We start from the raw sequence: 20,735 nt of genomic DNA on the forward strand, positions 1-20,735 counted from the left end.
CTTTTCAGGTGTGTCTAGGACCTGGCACCCCCTCCCCATTGCCTCATTGGTCACTTGAGGCCTCTCTTGACTTCTCCAGTTTTGCCAGGGATTTACCAAATTAGTCTTCTCAGAAAACAGAATTTTGGTTTAATTATCTACACACTTATTTTCTATTTAATTAATTTCTACTCTTTGTTATTTTCTTGTGTCTACCTTTTTCAGTGTTTCATTTGCTTTTCCTTTCTACCTAACTTCTTGAGGTGGATGCTTAGATCATTGATTTGAGCCTTTGTTTTGTTCTAGTTTTTGTGCCGTATTTAGGACTACAGACTTTCCCCTAAGCCTGGCTTTAGCTGCATCCCAGAAGTTTATGTATGTCATGTGTCTATTCACAGTCAGTTCAGTTTATTTTCTAACTTCCACTTTAATTTCTTCTCGGACTCATCATGGGTTATTTAGAAATGCATCACCTAATTTCCAAGATTTTCTAGTTAACTTTGTGATACCAGTTTTGAGTTTAAGACCACTTTGGTCAAATAATATACACTAGAGTTCATTGCCTGTGGAAGGTATCTGAGTGACCGGCGGCGAATCTGTACAGGTCTGCAGCAACCTCGATTCTTATCTCCTTGGAAGAAAGAATTTGACTGAGGGACGTAAGGCAGAAAAAGAGACCCAGGCAAGTTTCAGAGCAGGAGTGGAAGTTTATTTGAAAAGGCTTTTAGAGCGGGAAAGAAACGAAAGCACACTTGGAAGAGAACCAAGCAGGCACCGAGATCAAGTGCACCATTTATCCTTGATCCTAAGACTTTCTGGGCCGGCGGCCCCTTTCCCAAGATTCTCCCCTTTGTCTGGGCTGCCCGCATGCACAGTGCACACCTTTCCCTTGGGATGTGAGGATGCGCCGTGTGCTCAGGAAATTGTACGCATCCCCATCTGAGGCTTTCTTCCCTTTTCTGGTGGGGGACGTGAGGATGCGCCGTGTGCTCAGGAAATTGTACGCATCCCCATCTGAGGCTTTCTTCCCTTTTCTGGTGGAGGGACGTGAGGATGCGCCGTGTGCTCAGGAAATTGTACACATCCCCATCTGAGGCTTTCTTCCCTTTTCTGGTGGGGGATGTGAGGATGCGCCGTGTGCTTGGGAAATTGTACGCATCCCCATCTGAGGCTTTCTTCCCTTTTCTGGTGGGGGGACGTGAGGATGCGCCGTGTGCTCAGGAAATTGTACGCATCCCCATCTGAGGCTTTCTTCCCTTTTCTGGTGGGGGACGTGAGGATGCGCCGTGTGCTCAGGAAGTTGTACGCATCCCCATCTGAGGCTTTCTTCCCTTTTCTGGTGAGGGGACGTGAGGATGCTCTGTGTGCTTGGGAAATTGTACACATCCCCATCTGAGGCTTTCTTCCCTTTTCTGGTGGGGGATGTGAGGATGCGCCGTGTGCTTGGGAAATTGTACGCATCCCCATCTGAGGCTTTCTTCCCTTTTCTGGTGGGGGACGTGAGGATACGCCGTGTGCTTGGGAAATTGTACGCATCCCCATCTGAGGCTTTCTTCCCTTTTCTGGTGGAGGGACGTGAGGATGCGCTGTGTGCTTGGGAAATTGTACACATCCCCATCTGAGGCTTTCTTCCCTTTTCTGGTGGGGGATGTGAGGATGCGCCGTGTGCTTGGGAAATTGTACACATCCCCATCTGAGGCTTTCTTCCCTTTTCTGGTGGGGGGACGTGAGGATACGCCGTGTGCTCAGGAAATTGTACGCATCCCCATCTGAGGCTTTCTTCCCTTTTCTGGTGGGGTGCCTCCAAAAGGTCACATTCTACCAGTTTGTCTCTTAATGCACAAAGTTGCTTCTCCTGGCACCTGCCTTCAATTAACACTTTAGTGCAGCAGGTGTGGACCATCAGGAAACGCCCTCTCCCTGGCACTGGCTCCCAAGGTACCACTTTTAGAGAGGCAGTGCGAATAGGCCAAGCCATCACCCAACATTCCCAGTGGGTGAGGGAGCCTCTCCTGCCCTGCTCATGCCTGTCTAACTACCTGTAACAGCTTCGATTATTTGAAATGTTGTATATCCTAGCATTTTGGTAAATTTTCCATGTGCACGTGAAGAGAAAGTGTGCTTTGTAGTTGTTATTGCAGAGTTCTGATCATGTTTTGAAAATTGTGTTGTTCAGATTTTTTATATCCTTATTGGCTTTTTGGCTGCTTATCACTTACTAGGAAAATTATGTGAAAATCTCCCATGATGATGTAAATTTGAATTTGTCTATTTTTCTTTTTGTTTTGTCAATTTTTGCTTCCTATGTTTTGAAGCTAAATTATTAGGTGCATAGTAATATAGAATTGCTATATCTTCCTAGAAACAGAGCCTCTTTTATCATAATGAAATGCATCTCTTTATTTTTAGTAATGCCTTTTGCCTTAGATCTACAGTTGTCCCTCTATGTCCATGGGGATGCGGTCCAGGACTCCCCCACAGATACCCAAATCTGCAGTTGTTCAAGTCGCTGATATAAAATGGAACAGTACTTGCATAGAACCTACACACATGCTCCTGTATACTTTAAATCATCTGTAGATTACTTACAATCCATAATACAATGAAAATGCTTATAAATAGCTGTTATATTGGTTTTTTATTTGTATTTTTAACTTTTATTGTTAATTGCTTTTTGTTCAAATATTTTTGACCCTTGGTGGAACCTGTGGATATGGAACCCACAGATACAGAAGGCCAACTGTGCTTCCTATTAATATCGCTATTCCAGTTTCCTTTTGCAAAGTTAGTGTTTACACAACACATACTTTTCCATCTTCTTACTTGGAACTTTTGGTGTTCTTATGTTTGAGATATGTCTCTTGTAAAAGGCATATGTTTGATTTCACTTTTATCTTTTTATCTAGTTTGACTATCCTTGTCTTTAAATTGGAGTAGCGTGTTTACATTTAATGTAATTTGGGTATAAATCGAGCATCTTACTCTTTGTTTTCTACCTGTTTGGTGAGAACAGGGGCGTGAGAGAGGAGGGGAAGGCCATGGAGGGTGATTGATAGGCAGGTCCTTGCACACCCCTCTGGAAGACAGGCACACTGAGGCACTGTCCCACATGCTGAGGGGCCCCCACATACTGAGAGACCTGGGTGTTTTTCTGCCAACTCCTGTCCCTCATTGTTGAGGCTCCTCCTGGTGTGTGAACCACCTGATGCTTTTGTCCCATCCACAGGAAGGTGGGGAACACCCCCCAGGCAGAGAGACCTGGACAGCTACCGCCGTGAATGAGAGCTCTCTGGCTGCCCCCCGGCCAGCTATGCTCTGACGGCCAAGCATGGCAGTCCTTGCCTGTGTCCCAGCGTGGGGTTAGTTCTGGAACATTTGATCACTTCTCCTGCTCCGCTCTCTGCACTCCACCTGGAACTCCCGATTACACGTATGACCTTTTTACATGTTCCTATGTTTCTCGTGTGATTTCTGTGTTTCAATCACGTCTTCCCTGCTTCTGTCTGTGTGTTTTCCACTCATCTTAAAGTTCATTGATCTGCTTTGCTATTAAACCCACTTATTTCATTATTGGTTTATTTTTGATATGTAGGTTTGTATTTTATTCCTTTTATTTGATGGATTTTGGTTTCCTTTTGAGACTCTCTGTTCTGTGATCTGCTTCCTGCCACATTAATCCTGGTTACCTCCACGGCCTGTCTGAGACGTCCAAACCTTTATCTCGTGGATGTTTAATTATCTGGGGTTTTCCTCGGCCTTTCCTCATTTTGTCCTTTCTCCTGGTGTGCCTGATAATTTTTTTATTAAGTAGTAGATATGATGTAGGAAATGTGTAAGGATCATCTGAGGCCAGGCTGGTGTCTTCACCTCCAGAGGATTTATTTTTGTGGGAAGAGCAGGGGTGGGTCATCTGAACGCACTCCGGGGAGGGGCTGCATGAAGTCTGCCTCAGACCTTTCGGCAGCTGATCCAGCTTCCGTTTGTCCCACTCCTGGCAAAGTCCATGCTCCCTTTTCAGGTCCCCACTGAAGTCTGGGAGTTTCCCAGGCCCTTCCTCCCGGTGGTCCTTGAATTCCAGATTTTATCTCCCCATCCTGTGCGTTTTCAGAAGCTCTCAGCCTCCAAGCTCCAAGATGAGCTCTCTGCTCATCGGCCACCAGCAGTGCCCTGAGGGGTAGAAAGGTGTCAAGTGTCCAGTGGCCTGTGAGCTCCACATCTGCCCAGGACATTGGCCCTTTGAGGCTAGATTGCCTTGTCACCTCCAAAAAACCTTCAAAAAGTGTGTCCGGCTTTTCTGGTTGTTGTCGGCCACGGGCTTGGATGTAAGGTACATGAGCAAACCCACTGCAGCCAGAGGAGGAAGCTGTCCCACGTCCACGCACACAGCTCTAACCCTAAAATAGCGCTTCGGAGTTAGGGGAAGAGCAACGTCCTGTTCGCTGCCCAGCTCCAAGCCCTGTGTCCCGGGCAGCCACACTCGGCCCCTTCCCTGCAAGCAGGGACACTCGCTCTTGATTAACCAGCTTTGCACGTTACCTATTGGTGAAGACGATCAATAACTCTGTGACTGTAGCACACACACACCGCACTTCTTCCCGTTCTCCCAAGACCTGTGGAAAACAATTCTTACTATAATATTTTTCAGCATAGGCATTAGGACTACATACATGCAATTATGTTTTCTATCCTCATACATTTTCCTTACAATTAAAATCATCTTTTTTCTTTGCTTAATTTGACCAAGAATAAGTTCATTCCCAAACTCTCACCTGATGCTTAGCTCTCCTCTCAATATTCAAACTCCTAGAAACCTGTTGCTTTTGTCTTTTCCATGGACACGGCTCCCAGGCCTCTGACCCCTGCTCTAATTGGGACCTGCTGTGTGGCCCTCCCCTGCTTACCAGCTGACAGGGACCCTTCCTCACCCCCAGGATGGACACGCCGTTTCCAAGGCCTCATGGCTTCCTTTTTCTTGGTTACTGCCTTGGGCTCCCTGGGAAAGATCTCTTTGGTGCCGAAAACCGGAACGGGAAGCCTCAGTACCATGGGGCAGGGTGGGTACACCCTGTACATCCTCCTAGTTTGGGCTGAGGGTATTAGGGGTACCGGGTGTCTTTGGGGTGGCATTAGCCCCCGAGTTGCTTTGGAAACTGTCATACTTTCTTCTGTCTTAGAGCTCAGAATCCAAGAAATGGCATCCATGGGGATAGGCAACCAGCCATTCATGGACATCAAGCCCAGAGACCGGGCCCGTGACTGTGCAGTGATAAGCGACCGGGCTCCCAAATGTGCAGTGATGAGCAACCGGGTCCCCGACAGCATCGTCAAGGGCACAGGTACGGTGGCCTCGGCCCCGCCCTCACTCGCCCTGCAGAGGGCACTGGGCCTGTCGTCAAGGGCACGGGTACAGTGGCCTCAGCCCCGCCCTCACTCGTCCTGCAGAGGGCACTGGGCCAGTGGCCAACATGGTGGGTTGGATGGGCATGACGGCAGTGGCAAAGCCTGGTCAGCCTTTTGGACGGCTCTGATCCCATTCCTAAACCTGGGCTGCACTTCTGGAGCGGAGGCCAGCCCGACCTGCTTTCTGTCCCTTTTCAGAGTCACAAATGAGAGGGTCCACAGCGGTGTCCTCCTCTGATCATGCCACCCCCTTCAAGCGACCACACTCCACCATCTCGGACAGCAGCACCTCCTCTTCTAGCAGCCAGTCCTCCTCCATCCTGGTGTCACTGGGCCTGCTTGTGTCCTCCAGCCCAGCCCACCCGGGCCTGTGGAGCCCTGCCCACAGCCCCTGGTCATCTGACATCAGAGCCTGCGTCGAGGAAGATGAGCCAGAGCCAGAACTGGAGACGGGCACCCAGGCTGCGGTGCATGAGGGGGCTCCTGCTGTGCTGCTGAGCCGCACACGCCAGGCCTGATGACTCTGGGGGTGGCAGTGCCCATCGCGTAGCTGGAATGATACATAGGGAGCAGCACGCCAGGCCTGATGACTCTGGGGGTGGCGGTGCCCATCGCGTGGCTGGAACGATCCAGAGGGAGTAGCACAGCAGGTGTCCAGGTATTTCTCTGGATTTTAGACACTCCCTAACATTTTCAAACAAATTTAAAATTTTGTCTGATTTAAAAAACAAACCTTCCACTTCCACCCAAGAGAACAGCATAGGAAACAGACCTAAAACAAGACAAAAAAAGACTAAACATGAAACAAAAGATGTCAAGACACAAGACATTTGGCAACAAAGGACTGTGATCCCTGAGAGACAGGAAAACGGGAGGTGAGCCCGGTGATGGCCTCAGACCTCCCTCCACCTTGAGAGTTTGCCGGCCTCAGTGCAGGGAGGGGCCCAGGAAGAGCCCAGCAGCCTCCGTGAGTTGAAGAGACCAAGTCAGCAGGAGTTTGCAGGTCAGAGTGCCAGAGACAGATGCTTGCATGGGGAAGGACTCACCAGATCAGCCCCTCCAGCACCCAGTGGGGTGCTACCCATTCACACACTCAAACAGGGAGGCTACCAAGGCTGGGAGCAACCTTTGAAAAGACCAAAGATGAATTCCTGGTACTCATGTGGGCTGGGGACAGGACCCACTCCCACCAGCCAGACTGGGAAAACTCCCAATAGATCAATTCCTGATACTCATGGGGGCTGGGGACAGGACCCGCTCCCACCAGCCAGACTAGGAAAACTCTCAATAGATCAATTCCTGATACTCATGTGAGCTGGGGACAGGACCCACTCCCACCAACCGGACTAGGAAAACTCTCAATAGATCAATTCCTGATACTTGTGGGCTGGGGACAGGACCCACTCCCACCAGCCAGACTAGGGAAACTCAGTAGATCAATTCCTGATACTCTTGTGGGCTGGGGACAGGACTCACTCCCACCAGCCAGACTAGGAAAACTCCTAATAGATCAATTCCTGGTATTCATGTGGGCTGGGGACAGGACCCACTCCCACCAGCCAGACTAGGGAAACTCTCAATAGATCAATTCCTGATACTTGTGGGCTGGGGACAGGACCCACTCCCAGCAGCCAGACTAGGAAAACTCTCAATAGATCAATTCCTGATACTTGTAGGCTGGGGACAGGACCCACTCCCACCAGCCAGACTAGGAAAACTCTCAATAGATCAATTCCTGGTATTCATGTGGGCTGGGGACAGGACCCACTCCCACCAGCCAGACTAGGGAAACTCTCAATAGATCAATTCCTGATACTTGTGGGCTGGGGACAGGACCCACTCCCACCAGCCAGACTAGGAAAACTCTCAATAGATCAATTCCTGATACTTGTGGGCTGGGGACAGGACCCACTCCCACCAGCCAGACTAGGAAAACTCCCAATCTGTGAGCATTAGGTGAAGTTCTCAGAAAATCTTGCCTCAGGAGTGGGGATAATTAGCCCTAGACTGAGCCCTGCTCCTGACTCACCTACAAAATCATAAAAGCAAGACCTAAAATGATGAAACCATTCCCAGATAATTCACTCCATCCCAGAACAAAGCTCCAGATGATCTAGGGGTTACCAAAGTGTCTGCACCCTGCAAGGTAAACTCACAGTGCCTGACCTCGGGAGTGCCAGGCATGCAGAGGAGCAGCCAAGGGCAAACACGCCAAGGAGAGTCACCTGGAAAAGCCAACCACCCAGAGCTGGCGTCTGTGTTAGAATCACAGAACTCAAACTGTGGCTGAAACCGTGGCCCAGGCGTCCAGAAAGTTAAAGTTAAGAACCTGTAATCCCAGCACTTTGGGAGGCTGAGGCAGGCGGATCATGAGGTCAGGAGATTGAGACCATCCTGGCTAACATGGTGAAACCCTGTCTACTAAAAATACAAAAAATTGGCCGGGCATGGTGGTGGCCGCCTGTAGTCCCAGCTACTCGGGAGGCTGAGGCAGGAGAATGGCGTGAACCCAGGAGGTGGAGCTTGCAGTGAGCCGAGATCACGCCACTGCACTCCAGCCTGGGCAACAGAGCAAGACTGTCTCAAAAAAAAAGTTAAGAAATGACTTAATGGAAGAGGTTCAGAAGACCCAGACCAACCTTACAGGGATGAGAAACTACAATATTGACAGTGAAAACTATCCTGAATGGGGTAACAGATTGGATTTCACAGAAGAGACCATGAGGCACCTTGAAGACGCATCAGTGGAAACTATTTGCATTAGTTGGGCCTCCAGAGAGACAGAACCAATAGGAGATAGCTAGATATATATACAGACAGATAGATAGATAGACTGACAGACAGCTGAGAGGGGCCTTAGGGGCACTGGCTGACACAATTTTGGCAGGTCAAGAGCCCCACAACAGGCCATCCACAAGCTGGAGACCCAAGGAAGCTGCTAGTGTGGCCCAGTCCAAGTCCTAAAGCATCAGAGCCAGGGAAGCCAGTGGTGTAATTCTCAGAGGCCAAAGGCCTGAGAACCTGGGGGCCACTGGTATAAGTCTGGAGTCCATAGACCCAGTGAATTCCAAACACGAGAGATGAGTGCACGTCATAATCAAATTGCATATAACCAGTGATAAACAGAAAATCCTAAAACCAGTCAGAGGACAAGGGCATGTTCTGTTGGGAGGCACAAAGCTGATGAGAATAGCTGACTCAGGAGCAGCATGGGTGAGAGGCAGTCGAATGTACTAAGGAGAAAACTGCCAAATTCACATTCTGTACCTGACAAAATCTTTCCGAAACAATGGTGACATAAAGACATTTTCATACACACAGAAACTAACGGTTTTGTCACCTGCAGACCTGCACTACAAGAAATGTTAAATGATGTGCTTCAGGGAAAAGAAAAATGAAGAGCATGTACACCATTCAAGATTTTCCTCTTGTTATTTAAATCCCTTTAGCCCATCTCCCATTTGCCCCAAGAAATGAGTGCTGGCAGTGAGCTGCACTTTTTTTTTTCTAAACGCGAAATGGGTTAAAAGATGAATGGCTTGGCCGGGTGCGGTGGCTCACGTCTCTAATCCCAGCACTTGGGAGGCTGAGGCCAGAGGATCACTTGAGCCCAGGAATTGGGGGTCATCCTGGGAAACATGGCAAGACCGCATCTCTATTAAAAATAAATAAAAGTTAATTGACTGTTTAAACAAAAGTGTTAACGTATCTGTGGTTTGTACTATACGCATAGGTGAACTGTGTGACCACAGCAGCATGATGTCTGGGAGACACTGGATGTGATACGTGAAGTGAGGTGTATCACTTGAAGGTAGATTGTGGTAAGCTAAAGATGTACTTATAAACCCTTGAAACAGCCACTAACAAAGAATTACAGCTAATAGACCAACAGAAGAGATAAAATGGAACTTTTAAAAGTCCAGTCCAAAAATACGTAGAGAAAGAGGGAAAGGGAAGAATGGACTTGGGGGCGACACAGAAAACAAGTGGAGAGAGACTGAAGCAGCCGCCGGCCATCGCAGCAAACGCGAGCGGGGACGCAGGACGCCGGCGAGCCACAGACAGGCCTGCTCTCTGGATTGGTGACCACATGAGTAACTTCACAGGTCTGTTCTATGTCCAGAGTTGTCAAACTGCATGCTTTAAAGATGTGCAGTGGATCGTATGTCGCTTAAATCCCAACAAAGCAGTATTTTTTTAAAGTACAATCATGCGCACAGCACTTCTCCTGGGAGGCAGGGGCTGTGCCCACAGAAGTCGTTACCTCTGCGTCCTGAGTATGGACAGCCACCATCACACAGCCCCAGAGGCCGCCCAGGCTCTAGCCACACTCTGGCACTGCCTGGGACAGGTGCCCTCAGGAACCCAAATGCCACTGCCCCCGTGAAAGCCACTTCAAGAGTGTTGCCTCAAATCAGAAGGCATCTACGCCTGTGGAAGAGGAGGCTGCTGGGGGCCCAGGTATGCACGGGGCTGGGCCAGGCGCAGGGGCACAGCTTATGCCCGTGGCCAACCCACTGGGGAGCAAGGCTGGGGATATGCCCAGGCCAGCAGGGCCAGCAGGAGTGACTGTGCCATCCTGAACACGTCCTTGGGCCTCCCAGGACCTTGGTGCCTCCCATCTGGGCTGGCATAAGCCTCCAGTCAAAAGATGGGTCTCTCTCTCCTGATGGCATGGAGCCTGGATGTGGGAATGGAGTCACACCAGCCCCACGGGAGCCCCGTGACCCATCGGGCTGTGGGATGCATCCCCACGGCCGGGACCCCTCAGCCTGTGGCTTGGTCTGGGCAGATGCAAAGGCCACCCTGCAGGGCTGAGGTGTCTGTGGGGAAGGAGGTGCCCAGCCCTGGGAGGCCATCTTGCTCCTGCTTTTTATTTAACCCATGGGGCTCTTTGGCCTCATTTTCTGTTTTTTGAGTTTCTCGTGCACGTCCAAACTGTCCTGGAGCCAGCCCTGGTGTGAAACGGAGGCTTCCTGCTGGCAAAAGAGGCCCGCTGAGTTATGTCCACACCAGCTGGACCTCAGCACCTCTCTCTCTGGCCTTCTGTCCACACTGGGATTTGGCTCTGATTTCCAGAAGGCAGGGTTAGGAAACACCTGCTTCCAGGCAGAGTCATGCTTCTGTCTGAATCAGTCTTCATGGGCTTCACCAACAGACACGAAGGTTTCATTTAGATGGAGAACACGTGTTCTCATTTCTCCAGGGTTCCGGGCCCATGAGCTGAAGCAGGTGCTGAGAAGTGGGAGAGGCGGCCACTGTGTCCCTCAGGGTCACTCGCCCCACCACGTGAGGCCACTTCCGCCCAGCACTGGGGGTGCTGGGAGCTGAGGGGCCCACAGGGGACGTGGGAGACAGCCCCGATGGGTCCCCATCCGCAGTGACGCCAGCCCAGAGTCATCGCCAAGCACGTGGAGGGACAGCCCTGGAGCCCTGGCCTGGCTCAGCTTCTCCCAGAGTCACTTCCTGATGCCTCCCCAGCCCTGCCCAGGAAGGGCTTGCGGCCACAGCCCCACAGTGGCCCCCTCGCCTCGACCACCAGTGCCTCCTTCCAAGCTGCCTGAGCAATCCTGGGTGGTGAGCTCCACGGCTCCCACCCACGCCTCAGCACTGGGACCCCCCAGGGAGGGTGTGGATCCTCCCTGCCCACCGTCCACGCCTCAGCACTGGGACCCCCCCCCAGGGACGGTGTGGGGATTCCTGCCCCCTGTGCACGCCTCAGCACTGGGACCCCCCAGGGACGGTGTGGGGATTCCTGCCCCCCGTGCACACCTCAGCACTGGGAGCTGGGAAGGTGTGTGATTTCCTCCCCCACCTCAGTACTGGGACCCCCAGGAAGAGTGTGGGCCCCACCATCCTGAGTGCTCAGGGCTGGTGGTCAGCGAGGTGGTTTCTAAACCAAGCCCTGGGAGGAGCCATCCTGGGACTGTGCTGTGGACAAGGTTGGGGCTCCCACAGTGAGCTCTAGCCCTCCCCAGGACCCTCCCACGGCCCCAGGGTGCCGGCCTTCAGATTGACCCCATTCATGGATGAGTCTACAAGGCTCCCCAGTGCCCAGCAAGTGTTTTTACATTCAGAGGTGAGGAAGGGGTGCCAGCATCTGCCCCAGACACAACCAGGCAGGTACAGATGTCATCCCCTTGAGGACAGCAGGGAGGCGACTCAGGAGAGGCTGATCAGACAGGAGCCGCGTCCCCATCACCTTCCAGAGAGACCTCTTCTTTTGCCAGGTGTCGTGAGGGCTGTGGCTTAGCTGGGCCTGCGTCCATCCCCGGTTCTGGGGAGACGCCTGGGCCGCTCCTGGGTGGCAGCAGCAGTGGAGGTTTGGGTTTTGAGGGAGCCCTAAGAACCTGAGAGACTTAGATGGAGCATGGCATGCCCTGGAGAGTCCACGTCCCCAGACCCCTCGTGCCAACACCATTCCAGCCAGCAGTTTCTTCCCTGTGGTCAGAACAAAACCCCCAAGCCTCAGGCCTCAGGCTGGTTTTCCTAACAGGCAAAATGCTCCTTACATGAGGAAAGACCTTTCCTTGGCTGACCCTAAAGTAGCCAAGGGGAGCTCACATCGCCTGGCCTGCCGCCACCACCAGGCTGCCTGACCAGCTCACCGCTCGCCTGACCCCCCCCCCATCAAGCGTCTGCTGGGCAGCCTCACTCCCCGGCCCACCTGTAGCTCCCGAAGGTCTCAAGCCTCAACACCCTGGTAACCAAGTGCACCCAGAAGGCTGGCAGGGTCACGTGGCGGCAGGCGGCCCTTGGTCCCAGGACCCAGGAGGCCCACCTGCCAGGTCAGAGGGCAGCAGGAGGCCACCCCACCTCCCCAGGTTCCCTCGAGCATTCCTCTGTCAGGAGCAGCTCCCCCAGGATCCAGGCATCCCTGGCACCCCCTGCCCCCGCCCTGCTCTCAGGAGCCCCCTGCCAGGTGCTCTGACCACAGGAAACAGGAGCCCTCAGGGCCACTGCCAGAGGACAGATTCTGCTGTCAACCAGAGGTCCTGGGGCTGGCGGCGCTGGTGTGCCTGCCCTGGGCCTTCAGCAGCCCCCATAAGGAGAAAGCTCTAGCCTCCCGTTCAGACAAGGCTCCGTCCTGGGGACGCCCCTCTCCCAAAGTCACCCACATGGGGGCTTTGTTACTTATGCTTCCCAGACTGCATGCTGTGTCAGAGTTTTCACACCTGCCTGATGTCCTGGGGGGGGCTCACAGAGGACCGACCCTGCAGGGAGATGCTGACCCACCCTGAGACCCAGGAGAAGAAAACGGCCAGGGTCCAGGCTGCTCCCACCATCCCTGGGGGATCAGCACCTTGGCTGAGCCTGAATTGACCACCTGGGGCATAGGTCCAAGATTTAATTACAAAACGATGGGTGGATGTGGGTTCTGTGTGCCTGTGACATAGAGAATGTTTTCCACACCGCGTGTGAAATGACGAGAGCTTTTGTGTCACATGTGTAGCTGCTACGAGACAGATGCTCTTGTTCCGGATCAGAGCAGCAGACAGAACTGGCACTTTTAGGGTCCAAACCCTGTTGCCCACGGAACGCCCATGACACCAGCTGGGTGGTGCTGCCGCCTCGTCCACGCCCCGTCTGGCTGGGACCTGGAGCTCCCCTCAAGCTGCAGATCTGCCCTGCACCACAAGGTGGCCTTGCAGAGGAGCCTCCCAAGCTTTGGAACCAGAGGCAGGCTCAGCGATGCTCTCCATCTGGCCTGGCCCCACCGTGTGTATCAGGTGTCAGAGGCCTTGCTGGGTGCCAGGCCACGTCTGTGCTGTCACAGCTTTGAGGGGCCTGCGGGTCCTAGGGAGAGGCCCGTGCAACGTGAGTAACAGCAGTTTTTCTTCTGACAGCTGGGATGAAGGTGGGTCCTCCAGGGAGTGCCCTGGTCCTCGAGAGCCAGACTTGAGCACGGGCCTGGAAATGAAGGTCTCAGGCAGGGGCTGCGCACACCAATGGTCAGCACTGCCGCTCGGGGCCTGCAGTCGCCCATAATGGGCCCTGCCCCCTAGGCCTGGCCTCTTTTGCTTCCCTCCTGGATGGTTCCTCTACCCCTGGTCCAGCAGGGACTCAGCAGTGCCTGCCAGCTGCAGACCCCATGCTCCTGCAGCCTGGAACTCTCCTGCCCTCCAAAGGTCACGGGGTGACCCAGGGTGGGAACACCAGACCCCCTCACCCCGTGTCCACCACCCATGGCTGGGCTCACAGTGTCTCAGAGCCGGGGCGAGCCATCCTAGAACCAGTGTACCCCACAACCTTTCAGACCAGTGAAGGCCAGTGGGCGGGGTGGTCCAGGCATGTCCCCCACGCAGGTCCGGCCATCTCTGCACAGAACTGGAATCTCGGTTCATTTCAGTTTTAGCAGGTCCCGCATAGTTAGCAGGACAGCACTTGAGTTAGCTCTGAGAAAGAATGCCCGTTTGTCATGGCATTTCCTGTAAGGAGCCTAGAGCCGTGGCCCCAGGTTGGGACGGCGGCACCAGAGCTGGGCCTGAGTCTGACCCAACCTGTGCTGGGTGGTCCTGCTGGAATGGGAACCCCAAGAGGACCACCCCTCTCCAAAAGAAGGGAAAACAGTAAGAGAGAGGGAGGCTGCAGGGGCTCAGACCTTGGCCGACCTTCCCAGCCATGGCCTCCACCCTCTAAGACCCAGGGGCCCCACAGTGACACCAGGGTGTTGGGCCACACAGAGCCCGAGTAGGTAAAGGAAGGTTCTGGAAACCACTTTTCAGAACCCAAAAGGTGTCTGGGAAATGGTGTTACCTGCCACTGTTGTAAAGTGTTTACTTTGTACCAATACTGAATTGTTAAATTTTAATCATAAAAATCAATGGAACATGTTTTTCTACTGTGTCCTTCCAGATTCTCTTATCTGGTCCTGGAAAGGGGTCCTGTGTCTGGGGAAACCTCTTGTGCACCTCATGAGGGGAGCCCGGGGGCCCACATCAGCTGGCCGAGGGCAGCCACCCCTGAAGGATGGGGTCGGGGCCCACCCACCTCTTCATGCACACGTCCGCCTGCTGGACAGTGCCTGGGGCCCCACCACAGAGCACAGTCCCTTCCTCATGGGTCGCCTCCCGGGGAGAGGCATTGCTCAGGCTCAGGGAACAAATTGGGGAGGGTCAGACAGGGAGGCTGATGGGGCACTCATGACCAGCACCCTCCAGGCTTGCTCAGCAGCCTTCCCCCTCCCACTGCTGTTTCTCTTTCTGTCTCCCCGTCTGTCTTTCTCAGTCTCTGTCTCTGCCTACCAGTCTCTCTCTCTCTTAGTCTCTGTCTCTCCCTCTCTGTCTCTCTCTGTCTCTTTTTGTTTCCCTTTCTCTCTCCCTCTCAGTCTCTGTCTCTCTCCCTCTCAGTTTCTGTCCCTCTGTCTCAGTCTTAGTCTCCCTCAGCCTCTGTCCCTCATGGCCGTGATCCTCCGTGGTGCCCTGTAGCGATGTGTGCAATGATGTGTGCAGCGATGTGCACTGACCCTGCCCTGAGTGTCACGGGGAGAGGTGAGTGCAGCACCCAACAGCGGCCCAACACGGTCAGTGCTGGGAGTGAACCATGGAAAGTACGGAAGCCACCCCCGCCGGGTCCTTGCGGAGAAGGAAAGGCACAGGGAAGGGGCAAAGCAGCAGCTTCATTCCTGGCCACTCGTCTCACCCCAGATGCAAGGCAAAGTGTGGGAGCGGCCCCAGAGGCCACTGTGGAAAGGGAACTGGTTACCGAGTGAGGCGCAGGGGCCTGGCCTGTTCTCTGCCCCGCTGACTGGTTGGGGGGCCCAGGGCTGGGCAGTAGCCCCGCTTGGATGGTAAACAGGACCTGCCCGCTGGTCTCACTGGCCGCCAGCACGAACGCCTGCCAAGACTGGCTTTCTGCAGCATGGAGCACAGGCTTCTCTGCCCAGTCCTGCCATGGGCACAGGCTGCCCTTCTGTGTCGGCTGGGTGCTTGAGCCAAGCAACTCCCAGCGGCTGGGTGCCCCAAGGCTGGGCAGAAGCAGGCGTCCCAGGACCAAAATAGCAGTCAGATGATCACAAGGCCCCGTGGCAGGGCCCCCAGGGCAGGCTGCTCACAGCTGCTGCAGCTAAAGATAGGCGTGAAGGGCACACGCCTTGGGGAACGTCGTGGGGAGCGGTCCTGTCTCGGGCCACGGGCGCAATGAGGTCACTCCGCTTCATTTCTGCAGAAGCCCTGGTGTCCCACCCCCAGGTGGCCCGGCAGAGCCTGGACAGCGTGGCCCACAACCTCTACCCATGCCTGTTCAAAGCCAGCTACCTGCTGGAGCAGGCGGAGGTGACGCGCGCGGTGCTGGGGCGCTGGCCCCTGGAGGAGTTCCGGCTGGGAGCGCTGCTGGGTCCTAGTGCCGACCACCCCCAGGACCTGCGCGACAGAACCTGCAGGGCCTGCCTGGAGGCGCTGGTGCGCGGCCTCGCGGACCACGTGCTGCAGGACCGGAGCCGCCGGCGGCTGCGGGTGGCTGACCTCACGGGCATCCGAGATGTGCAGGTGCAGCGGTGCCCATGCGGGAGGGCGCTGGGCAGGTGGGGCCGCACCCAGCTGCTGGCCAGGACCTGCTGTGAGCTGCAGGCAGAGCCCCTCGCAGCCGGGCGCCCCGTCGAGGTCCTCGCCGACCTCTTCGTCACTGACGGCAACTTCGAGGCGGTGGTGCAGGCTCTGAGGCCAGCGAGCCCGGCCCCGCTGCGGGTGCACTGCCCCTCGTTCCGGGCGGACAGCCTGAGCCCCAGCCAGCTCCTGCACGTGCTGCGTCTGGCTGGCCCGGGTGCCCTGCGCAAGCTGGAGGTGGTGCACAACGTGCGGCTGCATGCGGGCCACGTGCAGCAGCTGCTGGCCCAGGTGGGCTTCCCCCGGCTGGCCTCGCTCACCCTGCCCACCAAGGCCTTTGATGCACCCCCCACCTGTGCCTCCACTCCCGACGGCGAGGACCCCCTCCTCGCCTCCATCGCCCGGGAGCTCAGCAAGATGACGCAGCTCACCGAGCTCAGTGTGGCCTTCTCCACGCTGACCGGGAAGATCCCGACGCTGCTTGGGTGAGTCTCAGGGACGGGACTGAGGGCGGGCTGGTGGCTGCAGAGGCAAGGAGAGATAGTCCAGGGGCCTGCTCACGTCCAAGGCCATGAGGCTACACGGCCTCCAGCTTCTCACTCCGGGTGTGGCCAGAGCAACAGGACAGAGGCCCCGCCAAGGGGCAAGGGCACTGAAAGTCAGAGCCGCCAGGAAAGAACCGGGGTGCCGTGTGTGACTTAGGGATGTGGAGAGAACGCCAGTTAAAAAAAGAGAATACGGAAATTACCAAACAGACGAAACAGAAGTCCCTACATGGTGTGGGGAGTTGTCTATTGTTGATGAATGAGTCACCCCAACACTTGGGGGCTTCAAACAGCAAACACGATTTCAGCTCAGAAATCTGAGCCTGTCGATGCCTTTGGCTCAGGGCGGCTGTTGGCCAAGGGTGCCACCTCATGCGAAGGCCTGACAGGGCGGGATCCTCCCAGTCTCCCTCGAGGGAGGCCTGGGCTCCATGCTGCATGGACCTCCCCACGGTGGGACAGGAGGCTCATGCAGGATCCTCAGCAGATCTGCGTGAAGCGGGCAGAGAGGGTAGCAGCCAAGAAGGGGCCAGGCCAAGGCAGCCTCAGGCAGTGGTGAGGGGGATGCCCGGCCGTGGGTCCAAGGGGGGTGCCCAGCAGTGGGTCCTGGAGGGGGAGTGCCTAGCGGTGGGTCCAAGGGGGGTGCCCAGTGGTGGGTCCTGGGGAACGGGGTGCCTGGCAATGGGTGCTGGGAGGGAGCCTGGTGGTGGGTCCTAAAGGAGGGGCAGCTGGCGGTGGGTATTGGGGGGGTCGCCGGGTGATGGGTCCTGCTGGGGCAACCTAGCGGTGGGTCTGGGGGGCACCCAGTTTTGGGTCCTGGGGGTGGGACCTGGCAGTGGGTCTAGGGGGAAGGGGTGCCTGGTAGGTACTGGGGAAGCACCTAGAGGTGGGTCCTCAGTTGCTGGGGGGTGCCTGGCGGTGGGTTCTGGGGGCTGGGGGCACCTGGCAGTGGGTCCTGGTGGGGTGCTTGGCAGTGGGTTTTGGGGGGAAGTGCCTGGCGGTGGTGGGGGTGCCTGGTGGTGGGTCCTGAAGTGGGGGCACCTGGTGGTGAGTCCTGGGGTGGGGGTGGCTGGCTGTGGGTCCTGGGGTGGCACCAGGTGGCAGATCCTGGTGGGGGATGCCTGGCGGTGGGTCTTGAGGGATGGGGGTGCCCTGCGGTGGGTCTTGAGGGATAGGGGTGCCCTGCGGTGGGACCTCGGGCAGGGGGCGTGCCTGGCGGTGGTTTCTCAGGTGGGACAGGGGCACCTGGCAGTGGGTCCCAGTCCTGGGTGGGGAGGGACATGTCCTGGGCAAGACATACAGGTGGGTGCAGGTGCAGGTGGGTGGAGAGTGAGGCAGCCTCCTAAGGAGAGGGTGGGGATGGGGCAGACCCCAGCTGTGTCCCCCGGCTCAGCAAGGACAGTGAGGCCATGTCCCGATGCAGTTCTGCTCTGGAGATCTCCCTTAGAGAGCTCGGGACCAGAGCAAGTCTCACTCCAACTGCCCCTGTATTAGAGCTAGGCTGCCCTACACCAACCAAGTCAGAATATGGGATGTGGGGCAAGCTGGGGGGTCTTTAGGGTTCCCAGGTGAGTCAAAGGCTGTACTGGAAGCCTCCATGGCCCTTCCCAGCTGTGAAACTGTGTGGGATTCATCTTTGTCAGAGTGGAGTGGCGCTGTTCTGCGGTCTCACTACCCCCCCGTCTGCTTTCTGACATTCTCATGGCCACATGCATCACTTTTCTCAGACAACACAAAAGCAGCTGTTGACAAAACAAACTTACCATTTAGGTGCTGAGGACAAAAGCCAGACCTCTGGGTCCAGCTGACTTCACCACGTGGCGGCCGGCAGTCACGGCCAACACGAAGCGAACGCACGTGGTTGTGCTCTCGTAAAATGTTATTTATGGACACCAAGTTTGAATATCATGTAACTTTTCATGTTTCACAAACTATTATATAAATATAACAACCACTCCTAGCTCATAGGCTGTATGAAATTAGGCGGTGGTTGGACGTGACTGTGTGTTGACCCCATGATGGACAAATGGGTTGTTCCCATTCGCCTGAGCCCTCAGCAACTTCCTGGGACCCTCCTCTCACCTGTGCTCTTTCCCCCGTGTCCTGCAGCCCCCTACAGACCCCGCTGCGAGTGCTGGACCTGGCCAACTGTGCCCTGAACCACACGGACATGGCCTTCTTGGCAGACTGTACCCACGCTGCCCACCTGGAGGTGCTGGACCTCAGTGGACACAACCTGGTCAGCCTGTACCCCTCAACCTTCTTCAGGCTGCTCGGCCAGGCTTCCCGGACGCTGAGGATCCTGACACTGGAGGAGTGTGGCATCGTAGACAGCCACGTTGGCATGCTGATCCTGGGCCTGAGCCCCTGCCACCGGCTGCGCCAGCTCAAGTTCCTTGGGAACCCGCTGTCGGCCCGCGCCCTCCGGCGCCTCTTCACCGCACTCTGTGAGCTCCCCGAGCTGCGCTGCATTGAGTTCCCGGTGCCCAAGGACTGCTACCCCGAGGGTGCCTCCTATCCCCAGGACGATCTGGCCATGTCCAAGTTCGACCAGCAGAAATATGATGAGATCGCCGAGGAGCTGCGTGCCGTGCTGCTGCGGGCCGACCGAGAGGACATCCAGGTCTCCACACCTCTCTTTGGAAGTTTCGACCCGGATATTCAAGAAACAAGCAATGAGCTTGGCGCTTTCTTGCTGCAAGCTTTCAAAACTGCTCTAGAAAACTTCTCCAGAGCACTCAAACAAATAGAGTAGTTCCTCCACTCACACCAGTGACAGGTCTTGCATTTCAGCCTGCAGGTGCCCCAGGCTTCAGTCCTGGATCTGAGGCTTGGGCCTGGCATTCATCCCCACCACCACCACCACCAAAAGCAGTTCTTAGTGGAAATTGTAGGCGAGCCTGTTAAGCGCTGTAGAAGAGGAAGCCTTCCAGGAGAGGTGCCATGCGGTGCCCTTTAGTGGCAGCACGGCAAGGTTCTGGAGGCGAGGGAAGCCACCAAGAGACAGTGACTGAGGGTCAGCAGGGGCAGACGCCACATGGCAAGGAGGAGAGAAGCCCGGGAGGTGTGAGGAGCGGCTGACCTGGCCTCGGCGCATCCAGGCACTGGGCACAAGATGAAGCTTCAGGGGGCAGATGTGACTGGGCTCCACAGCAGGGAGGAGGAGGGGAAGAGAGAATGCATCACAGAAACTGCACAAAATAAGCAGCCCATGAAAAACAACTGAGAAAAAGAGTCGAAAAATGAACAGCAAACCGGACCCTGCTTCCCCCAGCAGGAGGCTCCCACACGCTGCTGGTCACATCCCGCTGTCTGCACCACAGAAACTGCACAAAATAAGCAGCCCATGAAAAACAACTGAGAAAAAAGTCGAAAAATGAACAGCAAACCGGACCCTGCTTCCTCCAGCAGGAGGCTCCCACACGCTGCTGGTCACATCCCGCTGTCTGCACCTGCCACTTACGGGATGAGGTGGGCCTGCAGGGAACGCGCGGCTTTTGGTTGCTGTTAGTGGCGGCTTTTCTTCTCACTTTGTGTAGCCCCCAGAACCGTAAGGGGCATCCAAGTGGGTGAGCACAGGCGTCCGCTGAAGAGCCACCTGGACCAGGGCGGTCAGCGCTGTGGGGAGGCCTTCGCCCGACCGCTCCACTGTTTCTCACCAACATTCACTGTGTCCCGCGGGGCTCGAGGCTCAGACTGACGGGAGCTATTCTAGGTGTTTAATTGAAGGCCTAGCACTTGACCAGCCCCTGGAGAAGCTGACAACCACCTAAGACACATTTGGACTTGGTGTCCACCAAGAATGACTTTGTGCAAAGAAATGGCTGAGCACTAGAAAAACTAAATGCAAATAAAATGCATCTTTCAGTGCAGTTCAGACAGGTGAGTGCTTGGTGTGGTTAAGTCGTTCTCAGACCCAAAACCAGGGATCTGAGTCACTGTGTGTCCATGGGTCCGCTCAAGTCACACCCCATGACAGCGCCCACCACGGGTGTGTCCCCACCCCAGGGGCCCCATGTCATCCCCTCCTCAGGTGTCACCCCCTCCCTGAGTGTGTCCCCACTCCAGGGGCCCCCATGTCACCCCCTCCCCGAGTGTGTCCCCACCCCAGGGGCCCCCGTGTCACCCCTTCCCCAGGTGTGCCCCCACCCCTGCTGCCCCCCGTCAACCCCTCCCAGAGTATGTCCCTACCCCAATGGCCCCTGTGTCACCCCCTCCCTGAGTGTGTCCCCACCCTAGGGGCCCCCATGTCACCCCACTCCAGGTG

The 20,735-nt window shown here is 55.5% G+C and overlaps 2 protein-coding genes across 2 annotated transcripts in view; both read left to right on the forward strand.

Annotated features, from left to right (window-relative positions):
• The window catches only part of PLEKHG4B (pleckstrin homology and RhoGEF domain containing G4B), a 101,256-nt gene extending 92,190 nt beyond the window's left edge, over window positions 1-9,066 (forward strand). The window contains exons 19-20 of the mRNA XM_054555305.2: window positions 5,154-5,315; window positions 5,578-9,066. Coding sequence (XP_054411280.1) covers window positions 5,154-5,315; window positions 5,578-5,897 — 482 coding nt within the window. The 3' untranslated portion in view covers window positions 5,898-9,066. The remainder of the gene's footprint in view (window positions 1-5,153; window positions 5,316-5,577) is intronic.
• A 5,176-nt stretch (window positions 9,067-14,242) lies between these two features.
• On the forward strand, window positions 14,243-20,349 carry LRRC14B (leucine rich repeat containing 14B). The gene is made up of 2 exons (XM_002815366.4): window positions 14,243-16,408; window positions 18,578-20,349. Exons 1-2 carry the CDS (start codon window positions 15,519-15,521, stop codon window positions 19,221-19,223), a joined length of 1,536 nt encoding a protein of 511 aa, XP_002815412.2. The 5' UTR covers window positions 14,243-15,518; the 3' UTR covers window positions 19,224-20,349.
• The last annotated feature ends 386 nt before the right edge of the window (window positions 20,350-20,735 follow it).

The sequence above is a fragment of the Pongo abelii genome, chromosome 4 (assembly GCF_028885655.2).
Source record: "Pongo abelii isolate AG06213 chromosome 4, NHGRI_mPonAbe1-v2.0_pri, whole genome shotgun sequence".
NCBI classification, from domain to species: Eukaryota; Metazoa; Chordata; class Mammalia; order Primates; family Hominidae; genus Pongo; species Pongo abelii.